This window comes from Lepidochelys kempii, chromosome 1 (genome assembly GCF_965140265.1).
Source record: "Lepidochelys kempii isolate rLepKem1 chromosome 1, rLepKem1.hap2, whole genome shotgun sequence".
Lineage (NCBI taxonomy): Eukaryota > Metazoa > Chordata > Testudines > Cheloniidae > Lepidochelys > Lepidochelys kempii.
The window spans coordinates 98,623,940-98,642,562 of NC_133256.1; the positions used below are offsets into that span (position 1 = coordinate 98,623,940).

Genomic DNA, 18,623 nt, shown 5'->3' on the forward strand with positions numbered 1-18,623 from the left:
GATTACAGTGATGTTTGCAGTCATTCTGCAGGGGCTGCAGAGGGAGTCTAGCCTCAAGCTGTTTCTCCCGAAGCTCAGACACCTCAACATGTCTGGTTGCTCCTTCATAATTGGCAGCATCTCATCCTGCATGCCACACTCATGCTCCTAGGCTGCTCTCCATGTCCATGTCCAGTTTTATAGACAGTGAAATCCTCCAAGCTTTTTTGCTCCATGTCCGCTGTCCCAAAGGTGTTTATTATCTCATTGAACATGTCATCACATATTCGGTTTGTCTGTCTTCTAACCTGGGAAAGTCTCTCCGCCAGTGTGTAGGATGAGTTGAAGGCCAAGATTTCCACTGTAAGGCATGCAAAGCACAAGGCAACCACAGTTGCTATTTAAAAATCACTCCCTTTATTCCATTGAAGTGCAAGCCAGAACATAATCAGAATCCCTAGCTATTCAATGAACCAGTTTGCTCTTCCAGCCATGGCCCAGTGGCATGGGCGACAGGACTTGTGCTGCAACTTGTGGCAGCCTGTGTTGAGAGCACAGGTAGACAGGTGGACAATGCTCCCTCCCCTTAGCAACAAGGATGGTGTATGGAGACCAGAGACCAGCGCTGAGGCTCCCAAAGTGTGGTCTTTGTCCAAGGTGGCTCCATGGGGTGTGTGTTGCAGGTGCAGGAGAATGAAGGACCCCTGACTTCCCTTAACACTGCTGGTCGTAGTTGCCCTGGACTTGCAGATTCTTAGGTCAGTGCCGATACCTGCCACTCAAGCTACCACCACATTAGAGAAACCATGGTTGAGGGACCCAGAACACAGCATGGGTGGGGGATCAAATGCTCTATTGTTTGCGGTACAAGCACTTGTAGTGAAAACTACCACTATTTTCCCTAGGTGACCCTATGTGATATCAGTCTCCTGTATCTGGGTACAGACCTGGTCCTTATGCAGCTATGCTGTGTGCTGCAATGATGCCAGCAGAATTAATACTGGAGTAGCATGGGAAATTGTCCTACCATGGTGGAAGAAATAAGGCTACTCTCCCCAGAAACGTTCTGCAAAGTATTGCAGAGTACCTCCATGAAAGTTTCCTGGAGATCTCCATGGAGGATTCCTGGGCCATCCCTGTGCACATGAACAGTCTTTTCCAGGGGACACCCTCTGCATAGCTGGAGTGGCCACTGGTAATCAGATAATCACTGCACCTCACTTTTTCTTCATATTAACAATAAAATATAAGAACATGTAACCCCTAGAGTTTGACTGGAATTTCATACTCACCTGAGTGCCTTCCACAGCATCAGACTCAGCCATGATGCTGTCCTGCAACTGGCTGGACTGCTCCGAGGTTAAAAATAGCTCCTAGCTCTTGGGGAGAATGGATTCCCTGACTCGCCTGTCTCCCATTCTCCTCCTTCAAAACCTCCTTCTTGTTGTTGCCTGAGGTGGTCTGGGACTCCGACTCCGGTGAGGTAGCCATGCCGCGTGGTGGGGGTCACCGCTGAGAACTGCATGCAGCTCATTGTAGAAGTGGCATATCTGTGGTGCAGAACCAGAATGACCGTTCACCACCCTTGCTTTCTGGTATGCCTGCTGAAGTTCTTTGATTCTCATGCAGCACTACTGCGTGTCCTTTTCCCCCATGCCCCAAGTGATCTTCTATTATATGTCAACATTTCTCCAGCTGGCTTGGAGCTTTGCCTGAACAGACTCTTCTTCCCACAGACCAATAAGATCTTCCTGTGAACTCCAGGCTGGAGTGTGTTTGGGGTGTTGAATTGCCATGATGAGCTGGGCTGGCGAGCTCTCCACGCTGATCAACAAGAAATGGAAATTCAAAAGTTCCTGGGGCTTTAACAGGGGAGGGACTGTTTCCTGTACACCTGGCTGCTGTAGAGCGGAGTTGAAAAGGATCACAAGAGCAGTCACAGTGGAGCATTGTGGGACACCTCCTGGAGGCCAATTCAGTTGGCTTAACCAATGCCGCGTCTACACTGCTTCTCTGTCGACCCATCAACATCGAATTAAGTGTTATGGCTCTTGTGGAGGTTATAGGCCTGGAATTTAACTCATCCCCACACTAAACTAGCCTTGACCAGCCTTGGGTGAAACTCAGCGATTTCACCATTGAAATTAAGAAAAAAATGCTCTGTTCCTGCTAAGGCACCCTCACCTCAGGAATGCCCCTAACAAGATATAACACCCAGGGTTGTAAAGTAGAGACACCCAGGCACTGGAAAGTTTTAGGGAGGTTACAGAGGGACCCAACAAATGGTAGAATAGATAAGCTTTGACCAGCAAATTTAGGTTGACCATCTGCACAAATAATAAGGTCATAAATAAGTTCCAATTTGGGCATGAAAGATAAAGTGTAAAAAACTTAGGCAGGAAGGAGGATACATAGGTGCCAGTGTGTAATTGGTTAAATTTTTTGTTATTTAGGGGGACAGAATAATCTGATAGTTTTAGTGCATTTGAAGGAGGTAGCTAGTTTTATCCATATAACATGGGTAAGTGAAAAATAATACTCTTTGGGAACCATCTCCGGACTGCAGTTCAACATCAAGCTGCTAGAATTCTCACTCCTCTGTACGAGCACAATGTGTGGAGCCTGACTGGCTATCAGGTGAAATGTGTCTGTATATTGGGAGTGGTGAGCATAATAGATTTGCTTGACATATATATTCTGTATGTGTTGCTCATAAATAGATGTTTAAAGCACAGTTGTGTAAGGCTCTTTCCCTGGGAAAAGGTCCCGCAGAGTTCTGAGCACTGTGGGCAGGGGTGGGTACTTAAAATTGACCAGGTTTCTTCCTGAGCCTTGTGGGTAAGGGTAGTTGTCTTACACTCTGAGCCCTCAGAAGAGGGTGCCTAAATTAACCTGGTCATGCCTTCAGCCCTTGGTAGGGTACAGGCAGAGTGCCGTAGATTCTGCGGGTAACAAGATGGAGTAATTAAGTCAACGTAACAATTGAGTTATGTCGGCGGAATGGACCTGGTATTGTGGACACATATATTATTAGGTCAACGTAAGGCAGCTTCTGTCGACCTAAGTTTGTAGTGTAGACAAGCCCTATAAAACCACCTTCCTCTTCCACAGCCAGGAATAGTATTCAGCATTCCTGTCACCAATATTCTACTACTGACTAGTAAACAGTTTTTAACAGTGAGTTACACGTATGTGTCAAGTCCTTCTCCAGTGGCTGGTCTACAAAGGACCTAGCAAATACTTCTACACCTCAAAAATAATAAGGATCTAAGCTAAGGATCTGAAGGTCAAAGGCTTCAGATCCTGCTGCTGATCTGTGTGGGAAGATGGTATAGTTGAATATGATTCGTATGGTGAGAAGATCACTTTGAAAAAAAACTCTGAGAAATCTGTGAAACACCAAAATACACATTTCAGTCATTGTCACACATTTTGCTTGTTTAAGCCACTGTTCAGTGTGTGTTGTGTTCCCCTTTGTGCCCAGTACACAGAGGATACATATAAGTCTGTGCTAGCTCTCTGCTTGAGACCCAGATTCTTTAGCACAAGCTAAAATGATTTTTAGCTTTGGAAATCGTAGTTTCAATCCCTGGTGCTGGCCATCACACTTGCAGGTGCCCCACATTGGCATGTTGAGAAATGTACTTTATATTGAGAGATTTGGGGCACACAGGAAGGGGCAGCGCATTGGCAAAGCTGCTGGTGTAAAGCAGGCAAGCTTTAGCTGCTCCTGGCTGTATCCAATTTCTGGAAGTCCATAAGAGACTACAGAGTGTTTCAGGAAGTGAGTGATGTTCCCTCCAACTGAGAGGTTATGTTGTCATTGCTAAACTTGGAGGATTGTTCTTGGTGCTCTTGTTTTAAATGGTGATAAAATGTTATAGACACACTGAGAATTTACTGAGGCAGGCCAACATTTCATTTCATAGTCAGGATCGGCTGTAGTAGTTTCTCTCTCTGATTCCCAGGGAGGCACAGCTCCCTTTCTCCCTGACTCTGAGGAGTTATCCACTGAGCTACCCCAACGCTTTATAAAAAAAAAAAAATTAGGAAATTAACAAACAAAAGCCATGTTTAGTGACAGTAAAGGTTGTAGCAGGGCACACCAACTCTATGCAGAACTTTACAAGCACAAACATAAGAATTTAAGGGGAAGACTTGTGCATACTTTTCTCCTTTCATGTTTCCCACAACACTATCAAAAACACCTGCCAATGCTCCATAAGGCTTTCTTTCATCTCCAACAGATACTTAAAAGCAATATCTACCCCAACTTTATCAAACTTGCACTCTAATGCAAAACCTAAACACTGACCTCCTCCCTGGTAAGGCAAAATAATGCCCCAAATGCCTGGAATGTGTGTCAGTCAGATGTGCTGATCTGTTGAGATAGCTGACATAAACCACATGAGATCACTGTTAGGATTTTGCATTAGAGTTTTAGTTCGAACACCAAGTTGAGAACCTTTGCTTCAGACAATCACAGGAGCAATAATATTTCCATTCAATTTCTGTGAGAGAATGATACCACAACTCAGACATGGAGACAACTATATTTCCTTGCTGGGCTCCACAATTGTCCACAATTGTGGACAAGTGATCCGAATTTTTGTCCTCTGCTTGACTCCCACCCAGTGAACATCCATGTAGAGAGCCTGCCTTTCATCTTTTTCCCTAATTTCCTAAAACTTCTGGCAGCAAGCTCAGTTACCATGGATTTCTGCCCTGTAGTTGTACAATACATCCTTTCTCCGTCACACCTTTTCCAACTGGGAATGAGTGTTTGAAACCATAGTGGGAGATGATCATGCTTTTTGAAGCATTAGCTCTGGCATGGATTTCTTCTCAGAAATCTGCTGTTCTTGGAGGGAATCAGAGGATTCGAGACAGCTGCTCACAGCATTCACCTGCACAAATGTTCCCCCACCTCCACACATGCGCAGAGCTCCAATCATATGGTGTTAGCACAGAGACTTTTATTTTTTTTAATCCTCTGTGATGTACAGCAGGGATAGCTGAACTGGCCCTTAGAGCTTAGATGTTTTAGTATTTACACTTGGTTCAAAAACATTGCATATGTAAGGGAAAAACAAGCTAGAAAATGTTCAGCTAGCCATGTTAGAAGGGTTAACAATATACTTTCTAATTACATTTTTTGGGGATACGGTAATTTAAATGTTTATTCTGAATCTACCAAATTGTTCACACTAGCTAAATATAATACGTAAATGATTAAATTTAAACTGACACATGGGCAGTGACAAACCCCTTTAAGCTTGTACTGAGTGGCTTAGCAGATAAGTACTAGCTTTCCTGTTCTGGGATCAATTCCAAGAGAAGTGTTAAGTCCAATAATTTCAGCCATCTAATTTAATTCCAAAGTGGACAATACTTTACATTTAAATAATGTAGAATATCTGCTTAATTCATATGTGATCATACAACACCACAAAACTCAAGAGAGAAAGATTATCTAGCTAGGCTTTTTAATAGTCTCCCATCACCAGGGTATCTACATGCAAAGTCTAAATTACCACTATGGCTTGGTCTACAATTGAAAATTTTACCTGTATAACTACGTTGGTTAGGGATATATGGGTGTTTTTTTTTATTTTATTTTTTTACTGAAACGGACCAGTATAGTTACTTCCTTTCCCATATGGGAATAGCTATGCTGGTACAAACCAATGAGGAGTCCGGTGGCACCTTAAAGACTAACAGATTTATTTGGGCATAAGCTTTTGTGGGTAAAAAACCCCACTTCTTCAGATGCATGGAGTGAAAATTACAGATGCAGGCATAAATATACTGACACATGAAGAGAAGGGAGTTACCTTACAAGTGGAGAATCAGTGTTAATAAGGCCAGTTCAGTCAGGGTGGATGTGGTCCACTCCCAATAGTTGATGAGGAGGTGTCAATACCAAGAGAGGGAAAATTGCTTTTGTAGTGAGCCAACCACTCCCAGTCCCTATTCAAGCCCACATTAATGATGCTAAGTTTGCAAACGCATTGTAGCTCTGCAGTTTCTCTTTGAAGTCTCTTTTTGAATTTTTTCTGTTGAAGGATGGCTACTTTTAAATCTGTTATTGAATGTCCAGGGAGATTGAAGTGTTCTCCTACTGGCTTTTGTATGTTACCATTCCTGATGTCTGATTTGTGTCCATTTATTCTTTTATGTATGTCCAGTCTCCAGTTTGGCCAATGAAACTGGCAGAGGGGCACTGCTGGCACATGATGGCATATATCACATTAGTAGATGTGTAGGTGAATGAGCCCCTGATGGTTTGGCTCATGTGGTTGTGTCCTCTGATGGTATCCCTAGAGTAGATATGGGGACAGAGTAGGCAACGGGGTTTGTTACAGGGATTGGTTTCTGGGTTAGTGTTTCTGTGGAGTGGTATGTAGTTGCTGGTGAGTATTTGCTTCAGGGTGAGGGGGCTGTCTGTAAGTGAGGACTGGCCTGCTTCCCAAGGTCTGTGAGAGTGAGGGATCATTTTCCAGGATAGGTTGTAGATCGTTGATGTTGTGCTGGAGAGGTTTTAGTTGGGGGCTATACGTCATGGTCGGTGGTGTTCTGTTATTTTCCTTGTTGGGCCTGTCCTGTAGTAGGGAACTTCGGACCAAATTCAGTTGTATCTTAGGGCTTGGCTGTAGACAACGGATCATGTGATGTGTCCTGGATGGAAGCTGGAGGCATGTAGGTAAGTATACCGGTCAGTAGGTTTCCGGTATAGGGAGGTGTTTATGTGTCCATCACTTATTTGCACTATAGTGTCCAGGAAGTGGATCTCTTGTGTGGACTGGTCCAGGCTGAGGTTGATGGTGGGGTGGAAATTGTTGAAATCCAGGAGGAATTCTTCAAGGGCCTCCTTCCCGTGGGTCCATATGACGAAGATGTCATCAATGTAGTGCAAGTAGAGGAGGGACGCTAGGGGACGAGAGATGAGGAAGCTTTGTTCTAAGTCAGCCATAAAAATGTTGGCATTTTGTGGGGCCATGCTGTTACCCATAGCAGTGCCACTGACTTGAAGGTGTAAGTTGTCCCCAGATCTGAAATGGTTGTGAGTGAGGATAAAGTCACAAAGCTCAGCCACCAGGTGTGCCATGGCCTCATCAGCGATACTGTTCCTGACAGCTCTGTAGTCTATCCTCACGTGGAATATTGGTGTAAAGAGCTTCTATATCCATGGTGGCCAGGATGGTGTTTTCAGGAAGATCACCAATGCATTGTAATTTTCTCAGGAAGTCGGTGGTGTCTCGAAGATAGCTAGGTAGCGTAGGATCTGAGGAGAGACTTCAAAACAGACTTCAAAGAGAAACTGCGGAGTTAAAATTCATTTGCAGATTTAACCCCATTAATTTGGGCTTGAATAGGGACTTGGAGTGACTGGCTCACTACAAAAGTAATTTTCCCTCTCTTGGTATTGACACGTCCTCATCAATTATTGGGAGTGGACCACATCCATCCTGACTGAATTGGCCTTATTAACACTGGTTCTCCACTTGTAAGGTAACTCCCTTCTCTTCATGTGTCAGTATATTTATGCCTGCATCTGTAATTTTCACTCCATGCATCTGAAGAAGTGGGGCTTTTTACCCACAAAAGCTTATGCCCAAATAAATCTGTTAGTCTTTAAGGTGCCACTGGACTCCTTATTGTTTTTGTGGATACCGACTAACACGGCTACCCCTCTGATACTTTATACCAATATAACTCTGGCCACACTAGGAGGACTACTAGTGGCACCTTAGAGACTAACCAATTTATTTGAGGTGCCACTAGTACTCCTTTTCTTTTTGCGAATACAGACTAACAAGGCTGCTACTCTGAAACTAGGAGGAATGTGCTGCTTTAACTATATAAGTATAGCCCTCAAAAGATAGTCCTCTTCCAGTTTCAGGTGAAATAATTTAGTATCCACTATATTTCTCTAAGGAAACTTCCACAGAGTTATTTTACACCATATATGTGTGTAGTTTTCTCTTGAGCAAAATGTGCTTCTTATATCTACTGATCTAAAGCCAAAAAAAGGATGGCATAATAATTCAGAAATAAAAGGTTTTTCATACAAGTGTGCTATAACATATTTTAAAGATTCAGTAATATGTTTACAGAATTACACAACAACCTTAAATAATGGCAAATGGGTCAAAAGGCAACTTGTGACACCTGGGGGAGTCTCTAGCTTTTAAGGCGGCAATATTGACCACTGTGGAGGAGTTTGGTATATTATGTGCCAGCACCATTACTAATGCTATTTCACTTTGCTTGTAGATTATAATAAATAAGGCCCCAATCAGCAAATCACTTAAGTACTTGCTTACGTCCATTCCTGTTCAACAAAACACAGGCTTAAATCCTTCAGAGACGTAATTGTATTGATTTCCATCCAACTCCTGAACTGAATGTTAAGAATCATTTGCCACACATCAAAATTGTCTCGTGAAAGAAAAGTTTCTCTCCACATGCCTACCTTGCAGGAGCAACAGTCTAGGGGAACCTTCAAAACTGAGCCTGAAGTCTCTGTTATCAGAACTGTAAGCCCCAAATTGGAGTTTCTCTTGTCTCTCCATACTGCAACTCCTTACAGAGAAATAAAAACAGATGTTTTTATTTAGTGCAGCAATGTAGTATTCTCTACCCCATTCCATACAGGTATTGCGAAGATTTCAGGCTATAATCTCATTTTCATTAAGGCCATTTTACAATATTTTGGCAGCATAAGATGCACAGTCTTTAACTTTTTATAGAGTCTTCCCATGACTGCTTTCAAACTTTAGTTATTTACATCTAGTTCAGTATCTTATAGGAAAATTTAAGAAATGTATCTAATATTATGGTCTAAATTTCTAAATTTGGTAGTATTTGAAAATATATTATCTTGAAACATTTTAAGTTTTTGATTAGTGGGTATTTTGTGCTGTACCAGATGAGATCCATTCTCAGTGCTGTATAGTGACATGCTAATTTAACACACAGGTTTCCATTTTTATTGCACACACAAACCCACACTTTCTTGCTCCCTTTCTACCATCTCCATCAGTCGGATACATATGTGTACATTGATCACAGCATAAGTCTTGTTCTCAGACCTCTAAGGATATATCTACACTCTACACCCATGGCTGACCCAGGCCAGCTGACTCAAGCTCGCAGGGCTCAGGCTAAGGGAATGTTTAATTGCAGTGTAGACTTCCCAGCTCAGGCTGGAGCCCAGGTTTTAGGACTATGCGAGGTGGGAGGGGCTCACAGCTCAGGCTGCAGCTCAAGCCTGGAAGTCTACACTGCAATGAACTGCCGGTTTTTATTTGCAGAGTAGACATATCCTAACTTACTCTCCAGCCTCTGAAAATTGCAATATGGTGGACTGTAACCAGTAGAAAAGTCTGATAGAAGTCTGATACAATAACTTCTTTATGTTAAATAATTACCTAGGGCCATTCTAACACGAGTAGTATTTCCACAACCACTTGGCAACTTCATTCAAACTTGGTGTCATAAAAATATCAGCTTTTTGGTGATACCAAGTCTGAATGAAATTGGTTACAAAAGTCTGCAGTGTTGTAATTGCCTCAGCTTCAAATGAGACAATTACAAATGTTAATTTTAACTGTATTATTTTAATAAGATTCATCTTGAGAATGACAGAATTAAAGAAAATATTTTCTTGTAGAATGTGCATCAAGGATGAAGCATTATAATGGAAAGCCCAAACCCATATATTAATAATCTGGTCCTTTATGGGTGCAGTGAAATAATCTCAAAATTTCAAAAATCTATTTTTTTCTGTATTTTTTCAGGTCTGTGAGACTAATCTGCATAATTCTCAGGCAGACGTAAAGGTTAAGTAATTCTTCATGAACCCTCCTGTTTCATGTACCATGTGCTGGGTAATGACAAGAAAAAGTTCCATGCTTGTAAAAGGAAACTGGCTCTATATTAAGAAAACTATTTGCAGAGATGCTGCAACCACAGCTAATGTTTCAGCCATGTGCATACAGAATGAAGTCCTGGTACCTCCTCCAAACTTTTTTGTTCTGCACCTTGTACTCCTCCTCCCAAGCTCCATGCAGGTTGCTACAATTTTTATATTGCAAATCAGAAGAACTGAAAAAAATAGTTGAAACAGCAATTAATTCAGTTTAGGGCTATATTTAGTCTGCTTTGGGGATCAAAAAGAATCCCCTGTACCAAAGATACTAAGCTGTAAAAATACAATTCTGCTGAAATCAAACAATTTCTTAGATATACTTCTTCTTAGTTCCAGTACATTCAGCAACAAAACAAATAAGGACAACAGCATTTTCCAGTTTATTTAGCAAACAACTTCACCAGATTATTTGTGTCCATTAAGGAAGTAACAGATCTGGCTTGGTGTGTCAGCCTCTATCAACAACAACAAATTTCTACTTATGCCTGTATTATCATCTTTGTCCTCTCATTTTTCAAAGCTAACTATGAAACACTTTTTCTCACTTACTTACCATACTATGAAAAGGCTATCAAGGCTGATAGGCGAAATATTTGACTTATCTGTTGATTACAATGGGAAGCATGAACACCAGAACATAACTCAGTGTGTTTGATGACAGGGAACAGGACTTTTGTACAATTCTACTTTGCTGTCAGCAAACTAAAACAGGGAAGATATCTGGGCATACCGCAAAAAGTCCAGCATTCAAATGTGCATGCACATGTTTGCAATTACAGACAACTATCCACTGTTTATTTATTGAAGTGATAAAGCAAGTAGTTTTATTCAGTATTTTCTATTTATTATAGGCATTTGAATGGGGAACTGATTTTTAAAAATCAAATTTTATATTATGTGGTAAATTACAAAGGGTATTATTGCATCCTTCATTTTTTCGTTTATGAAAAGCCCAAGGATGAAGTTAGCAGGGCGGCACCATGAACAATTTACTTCCTCTTTTGAAGTACCACAAACTAGGCTCTTACCAACCACTGTCTTTTTAAGTTTAAAAGAGGCCTATTCCGTATGTAAATATCTTTCCAACTTCAGGCTCTGATCCTGTGAGAACTTAATTTGACTTCAGTAGGGCTAGTCACAGTGCATTAAGTTAAGCACCTGTGTAGCCTGTGCAGGATGGGGCCTTCGTCCGTGCACACTTCTGTTGTCTAATACATTAAGTACAGTTACAGCCAGCTTGCCGGAGCCTCTGAAAGCCGCCGCCCCCCCGCCCAAAGCAAGGGTGCCTACGGCAGGGGCAGCAGCGGGGAACTCGTCCCCCTCGGGGAGTGGCTGGGCGTTGGGTCCGCACAGCGCAGGGGAAGGTCACAGACCCAACGGTTAGTAAGGCGGGGAAGTTGCCCCAGGGCAGGGGCGATTCAGGAGCGTAACCCCAGTGCGCGGGCCGGGGAGCAGGGCGAGATCGGCGGCAGCTGGAGCGACGGCGGCTCCCGCCCTCTCCGCCTCAGGCGGCCTGCGGGGAGGCGGCGGGACCGGAAGAGGGCGCCGGGGATTCACGGACGGCGCGGTTTGGCCCATCCCGGCCGCCTTACAGCTCGTCCCCGGGACCCGCCGAGCCTCCTCGGGCTGGCTCCGACCTTCTGGGGCTTCTCGGGAGACTCCCCGGCGGGCTGGGCCGGTCGCCGGCGTCGCCGCTGCCCCCGCCCTCCTCCTCCTCCCGCCTCCAACCCCGGGACCATGTTCCCCAGCACCGGCTCCAACGGGCTGTGTAAGTATCGGGAGCCCCCGGCCCGAGGGGCGGTTGCTCGGGCAGTGTCCGCGTTCCGGGGGGGGAGGGGAGGCGCCGCGAGCCCCGGCCCCCAGGAGACCCCCCACCCCGCTCCCGGCGCCCCCGGGCAGGCGGGAGCTTCTGGGGCGTCTAGAGAAGGCGCCTCCGCTTGGGGGCCTTTCCGCTCCGCTCTGCGTCTTGTCCCTGCCGTGGGCTCTGGAGCCGGGTTTCGCTCTGTGTGCGCGGTCACCCGTGGTTCCCCTCGCAGCACCAGCATCAGTGGGAACAGCCTCCTCTCTCCTCCCCGCAGAGATGCTGCTTTGAAAGCGGAGCACAGTTTGGTTTAATTGTCCTAATCTAGTTCTCCCTTTCCCCCTCCTTCCTCTTACTGAAGTTAATTGTGTGTTGCCCACCATCTGTATCACAATAACGCCTATGCTAGGAAAACTAGCTCCCATCTAGTATTGACGTGATCTTAAAACACTGGGTGACCCATGGCTTAGCCTGGATCTATATATGCCAGACAAGCTGGTTATAGACTACTTTTGCAGCCACATTTCAGCTTCATGTAAAGGGACTCTCAACTTACAAAAAAAACCCACACTTCTTTCTGCAAATAAAGTAACTTACTGTTGTTCAGAGTTGACAAGGAGCTGACTGAGGAGATATCTGAGCCATTAGCAATTATCTTTGAAAAGTCATGGAAGACAGGAGAGATTCCAGAAGACTGGAAAATATATATAGTGCCCATCTATAAAAAGGGAAATAAGGACAACCCCGGGGGAATTACAGACCAGTCAGCTTAACGTCAGTACCGGGAAAGATAATGGAACAAATAATTAAGTAATCAATTTGCAAACACCTAGAAGATAATAAGGTGATAAATAACAGTGAGCATGGATTTGTCAAGAACAAATCATGTCAAACTAACCTGATAGCTTTCTTTGATAGGGTAACAAGCATTGTGGATAGTGGGGAAGTGGTAGATGTGGTATATCTTGATTTTAGTAAGGCTTTTGATACTGTCTCGCATGACCGTCTCATAAACAAACTAGTAAAATACAACCTAGATGGAGCTACTGTAAGGTGGGTGCATAACTGGTTGGAAAATTGTTCCCAGAGAGTAGTTATCAGTGGTTCACAGTCATGATGGAAGGGCCTAAGGAGTGGGGTCCTGCAGGGATTGATTCTGGGTCTGGTTCTGTTCAATATCTTCATCATGATTTAGATAATGTCATAGTATACTTATAAAGTTTGCAGATGATACCAAGCTGGGAGGGGTTGCAAGTGCTTTGGAGGATAGGATTTAAAATTCAAAATGATCTGGACAAACTGGAGAAATGGTCTGAAGTAAATAAGATGAAATTTAATAAGGGAAAATGCAAAGTACTCCACTTAGGAAGGAACAGTCAGTTGCCACACATACGAAATGGGAAATGACTGCCTAGGAAGGAGTACTGTTGAAAGGGATCTGGGGGTCCTAGTGGATCACAAGCTAAATATGAGTCAACAGTGTAACGCTGTTGCAAAAAAAGCAAACATCGTTCTGGGATGTATTAGCAGGAGTATTGTAAGCAAGCCACAAGAAGTAATTCTTCCACTCTACTCCACGCTGATTAGGCCTCAGCTGAAGTATTTTGTCCAGTTCTGGGCGCCACATTTCAGGAAAGATGTGGACAAATTGAAGAAAGTCCAGAGAAGATCAATAAAAATGATTAAAGGTCTAGAGAACATGACCCGTGATGGAAGATTGAAAAAACTGGGTTTGTTTGGTCTGGAGAAGAGAAGACTGAGAGGGCACATGATAACAGTTTTCAAGTACATAAAAGGTTGTTATAAGGAAGAGGGAGAAAAATTGTTCTTCTTAACCACCCTGACAGTTAGGAAGTTTTTCCTCAGGTCCAACCTAAACCGCCCTTGCTGCAATTTAAGCCCATTGCTTCTTGTTCTGACCTCAGAGGTTAAGCACTGGAATAAATTGCCTAGGGAGGCTGTGGAATCTCCATCACTGGGGATTTTTAAGAGCAGGTTGGACAAATACCTGTCAGGGATGGTCTAGATCAGAGGTGAGCAATCTTTTTGCCTTGAGGGCTACATCAGGTTTGCGAAACTGTATGGAGGGCTGGGTAGGGACAGATGTGCCTCCCCAAACAGCCTGACCCCTGCCCCCTATCCATCCCCTCCCACTTCCCTGTCCCCTGACTGACCCCCCCAGAACCCCTGACCCATCCGACCCCCCCCTGCTCCTTGTCCCCTGATCACCCCCTCCTGGGACCCCCTATCTGCCCCCTGGGACTCCACCCCCTATCCAACCCTCCCTGTCCCCTGACTGCCCCAACCCCCGTCCACACCCCTGCCCCCTGACAGTCCCCCCGCCCCGGGGACTCCCACACCTATCCAACTGTTCCCTGTCCCAACTTCCCCCCGGGACCTTTTGCCCCTTATCCAACGCCCCCCCCCTTACCATCCTGCTCAGAGCAGCAGGAGCTTGTAGCCCTGCCGGAGCCAGCCATGCCACCTGCGCTGCCCGGCAGGAGCGGCAGGCCAGAGCGCTGGTGGCATGGTGGCATCGCTGTGGGGGAGGGGCCGGGGGCTAGCCTCCTCAGCCGGGAGCTCAGGGGCTGGGCAGGCCAGTCCTGCAGGCCATAGTTGGCCACCTCTGGTCTAGATAATACTTAGTCCAGCCTTGAGTGCAGGGGACAGGACTAGATGACCTCTCAAGGTCCCTTCCGGTTCTATGATTCTGTGAAATTAGAGGGGGCAGGTCTCTCAGTTTCAGTGTGCATTTGACTGCACTTTGTACAATTGGTTCCACAGTTTCCTCCTGTGAAATATCAGCTATTTCCGACCTTGCAACTGACTGTACATGGGTTCAGGAGTCCACCAATAAAGAGTCTGTTGCCCTGACTAGGCAAGTTCCCCTCTTGTTTGTGTGGGTCTTTCATGTAATAAGGAATAGAAAAATATTTTTGAAAATAGGAAAATGTTATAAAAACTAGTGTAATTTAGGCATAAATGTAGTCTTTAACTTTTTTAAAGTGACTAGATGTCAAGTTGATGTTAGAGAGACAAGGTGGATGAGGTAATATCTCTTATGGGATCAGCTTCTGTTGGTGAGAGAGACAAGCTTACAAACTTACACAGAGTTTTTCTTGAAAGTCTCTTTCACCAACAGAAGCTGGTCCAAGAAAAGATACTGTCTCACCCACCTTGTCTCTCTTAATATTTTGGCACCAGAATTGCCACAACACCACGTCAAGTTGATGTGTTGTTTTAAACAAGCTCAGAGAAGATGTACGTTACAAAACATTAACTGTGTTTAAAATGACAGTAAAGAGTTCAATTAGCTGACACAATGTGGATTATGACATTACACTCAATGTAGACCAGAGCAAATTATGGTCAGGACTGTGTCATCTAACTGGATTCTTTACAACCCTGTTAAATGATGCACAAGTTTTTTAATGAAGACAAGCCCTTAGTGTGAGCAGATAAGTATTGCAGTTTATTCGAAATACAGAATATCTTGGCTCCTTAAACTGGCACTGCAGGGTGTGGGGGAATTTTTCCCCCCGATGATTCTCTTACTGCTTTACTTATTGAAAAAATTGAAGTTGCAAATCACAAATGGAGGGCAGACAAGGAGAGCCTTCACATGTACTTGTGTGTATGCACGTGTGTGTGTATGCACATACACATATGCATACAAAGAAGGTATGTGTGTATATATATGCACACACACATTTTATGTACTTCCTAATCTGAGTTAAATTAAGAGCAGTAGTATGCACATCCGTTTTTCTTAGATGGTGCACGTTAGGCTATTGATTTAGGGCTGGTCTACACTTAAAAATTTTGCTGGCATAGTTGGTTAGGAGTGTGAAAGAAATCGCACTTCTAACTGACATAGCTATGCTAGCAAAAGCCCTAGTATAGATGCAGTTTATACTGTCAAAGAAAAGGTTTTAGTCATTTATTTTATGTAATTTTGAGGGCATAGCAAAACAACTCTTTTGTTGTTATAAGCTGAGTCTCCTCTAGAAATCTTTGCCAGTATAGCTTTCTACAGTAGACAAGGCTTTACAAAAAACTATTCAGTGCTTGTGATTGCTGGTGGTGATGTTCTTGCCTTTGTCACAACAATATAAGGTTAAATTTCTGTTTGAAATCGTCTAAAGCAAAAAATAGTTATCTTTAACCAATACTGCAATGCTGAAGTTTTTAATGCACAGCTATTAGTTATCTGATGAAGTAAAAACATTTTTAAAGAGCACATTAGAAGTGCATCTGCTAGTAAAAACACTCATATGGGTGAATAACTTTAAACCCGATGAATAAAATTCCTTCTGACTTTCAAAAGCTAAGATAATCTTGGACTGAGAATATGTTAGACTCAGAACTAACTTTCTGGGAAAGTAGCAAGTGAATGAAAACAGGGGGTTATAATGAAAAGACATTCTGAACCAAAAATTGAATGTTATGCCTATGACACTATTCACATATTAAAGGCAAATCCACATTACAAATTCTGTCAGTTTAGGAATGTGGTAGTTCCCTAATGTTTTGGAGTTGCCTGTGTAGATGAGACTAAACCATGTATTACTATTTTATCAAATTATGTTATCACCTTTACTTTTTATGGCCATGCATACAATTGAGATTTTTAGAGAAAAAAATTCACATCAGTGACATCTCTAGTGCAGTAAAGGTATAGACACAGTGGTAAAAATGTCAGGAGCTGCTGGAGCCTTCTCTAGTTTAGAGTTATCAATGGTGAGAATTTTTTTTTTTAATTCCAAGTGTACGCATGGCATAAAAAGACTAGGGTTCTAACAGTTTGGTAACATGGCTGTTCTGTTTGGTCTAGATCAGGGATTGGCAACCTTTAGCACGCGGCCCATCAGGAAAATCCTCTGGCGGGCCGGGACGGTTTGTTTACCTGCAGCGACCGCAGGTTCGGCCAATCGCAGCTCCTGTTGACTGCAGTTTGCTGTTCCAGCACATCCCTCTGCCCATGCCGCTTCCCACAGCCCCCATTGACCTGGAACGGCGAATTGTGGCCAGCAGGAGCTGCAATCGGCCAATCCTGCGGACGCTGCAGGTAAACAAACCGTCACAGCCCGCCAGCGGATTTCCCTAATGGGCCATGTGCCAAAGGTTGCCGATTCCTGATCTAGAGAACCTATTATACCAGTTCTTTCCAATCTATTTTCTTGTGTCAATAGGAGTCTAGAAAATGTTCTAAGAACCATACTGTAAGGTTCTGGCCATTCCCCACAAAGGACCCACTGCTACACCCAAAGTCTTTTCCAGGCACTTCATTTCTCAAATGTAGGTAAAACCCCTCACATGAGCCAGCAATGCCCCTCTGCCATGTACGTTGGCCAAACCAGACAGTCTCTACACAAAAGAATAAATGGACACAAATCAGACTTCAAGAATTATAACATTCAAAAACGAGTCGGAGAACCCTTCAGCCTCCCTGGACACTCAATTACAGACCTAAGTCTCAATTATTCAACAAAAAAACTTCAAAAACAGACTCCAATGAGAAACAGCAGAACTGGAATTAATCTGCAAACTCGACACCATTAAATTAGGCTTGAATAAAGTCTGGGAGTGGATGAGTCATTACAGTAACTAAAAACTATTTCCCCATACTAATTTTCCCCCTACTGTTACTCACATCTTCTTGTCAACTGTTTGAAACGGGCCATCCTTATTATCACTACAAAAGTTTTTTTTTCTCCTGCTGATAATAGCCCACCTTAATCGATTGGTCTCGTTAAGAGTTGGTATGGCAACCCCCATTTTTCATGTTGTCTATATATATATATATATGTCTTCCTACTCCTACTGTATTTTCCACTGCATGCTTCTGATGAAGTGGGCTTTAGCCCATAAAAGTTTATGCTCAAATAAATTTGTTAGTCTCTAAGGTGCCACAAGTCCTCCTTTTCTTTCTGCTGATACAGACTAACACGGTGACTGCTCTGAAACCTCACAAACACAGTTCCTCAGCCCCCTTGGGGCTGTAGTTCTTAGGGGATTTTCCCTTTTGCTTCTCTCAATTCCTTCTGCTTTGGGGCCTATTACAGGATTCCCCCATAGTGTGTTAACTGAGAAACATTGCCTCCCAGTGCTCACTCCCTGGAGATCCTGTTCTTCCAACAGGTTCCCAGGCCCCCCCATCTGTGGGGACTTCCAGCTTCTTCTGCTCCTGTTCCCACTACCCAGGCCTCCTGGCTTCTAACCTGTCTCCCTATTTCCAGGGAGCAAGTAGTGAGAGCCCCTTGTCTACTCCCTCTGACCCTTTCCTGACTGACTGTCAGGCATGATTTGCCCAGGTGCCTTCTCTTATAGTCCAACCGGGGCAAGTGGGAGAGTCAGCTGACCAGTCTGAAAGGGGCCAGTGTCATACTCAAATGACACACTCAAATATAGTGTTGGCTCATTCACGTGTTCTTTTAAATCATGTTAGAATCTGTATAAATAATGTATAATGTAATGATTTAATAATTATTTGAAATATGTTTCAAATATATTCCCCCTGTAAATCTAAGTGGTTGCTCTGTGCTACAATTTTTTTATTCATTTCTGCGATAGTGACAGGAAGATAATCAATGACTCTTGCTAGAGGTAATTAGCGCTTATGAATTGATTACTTTAAACTGTTCTCTCATCTACAACATTAGATAACTGAGTGATTCCTTTTAGATTAAAACACTAATGTGCATGTTTCTTGTATTTTAAATCCTTTCTTTTTCCTTAACTAATTTAGAGTAAAACAGAATAAATAACAGGAGACTGCATTTATAAGGCTGTAATTCCATACATGATATCTGTAGACAACATTTAACATGGGTGAAGTAGCTTATGTAAAGCTCTAAAGTGAAAATACATCCCAAGAATCCTCGACCCTCTTATTTTTACATAATATAA

The 18,623-nt window shown here is 43.4% G+C and overlaps 1 protein-coding gene across 1 annotated transcript in view; it reads left to right on the plus strand.

The window, feature by feature from the left end:
- Nucleotides 1–11,260: 11,260 nt before the first annotated feature.
- Nucleotides 11,261–18,623, plus strand: part of UBAC2 (UBA domain containing 2) — a 165,429-nt gene continuing 158,066 nt past the window's right edge. The window contains exon 1 of the mRNA XM_073348554.1: nucleotides 11,261–11,681. Within this exon, the coding sequence (XP_073204655.1) occupies nucleotides 11,651–11,681 (31 nt within the window). The 5' untranslated portion in view covers nucleotides 11,261–11,650. The remainder of the gene's footprint in view (nucleotides 11,682–18,623) is intronic.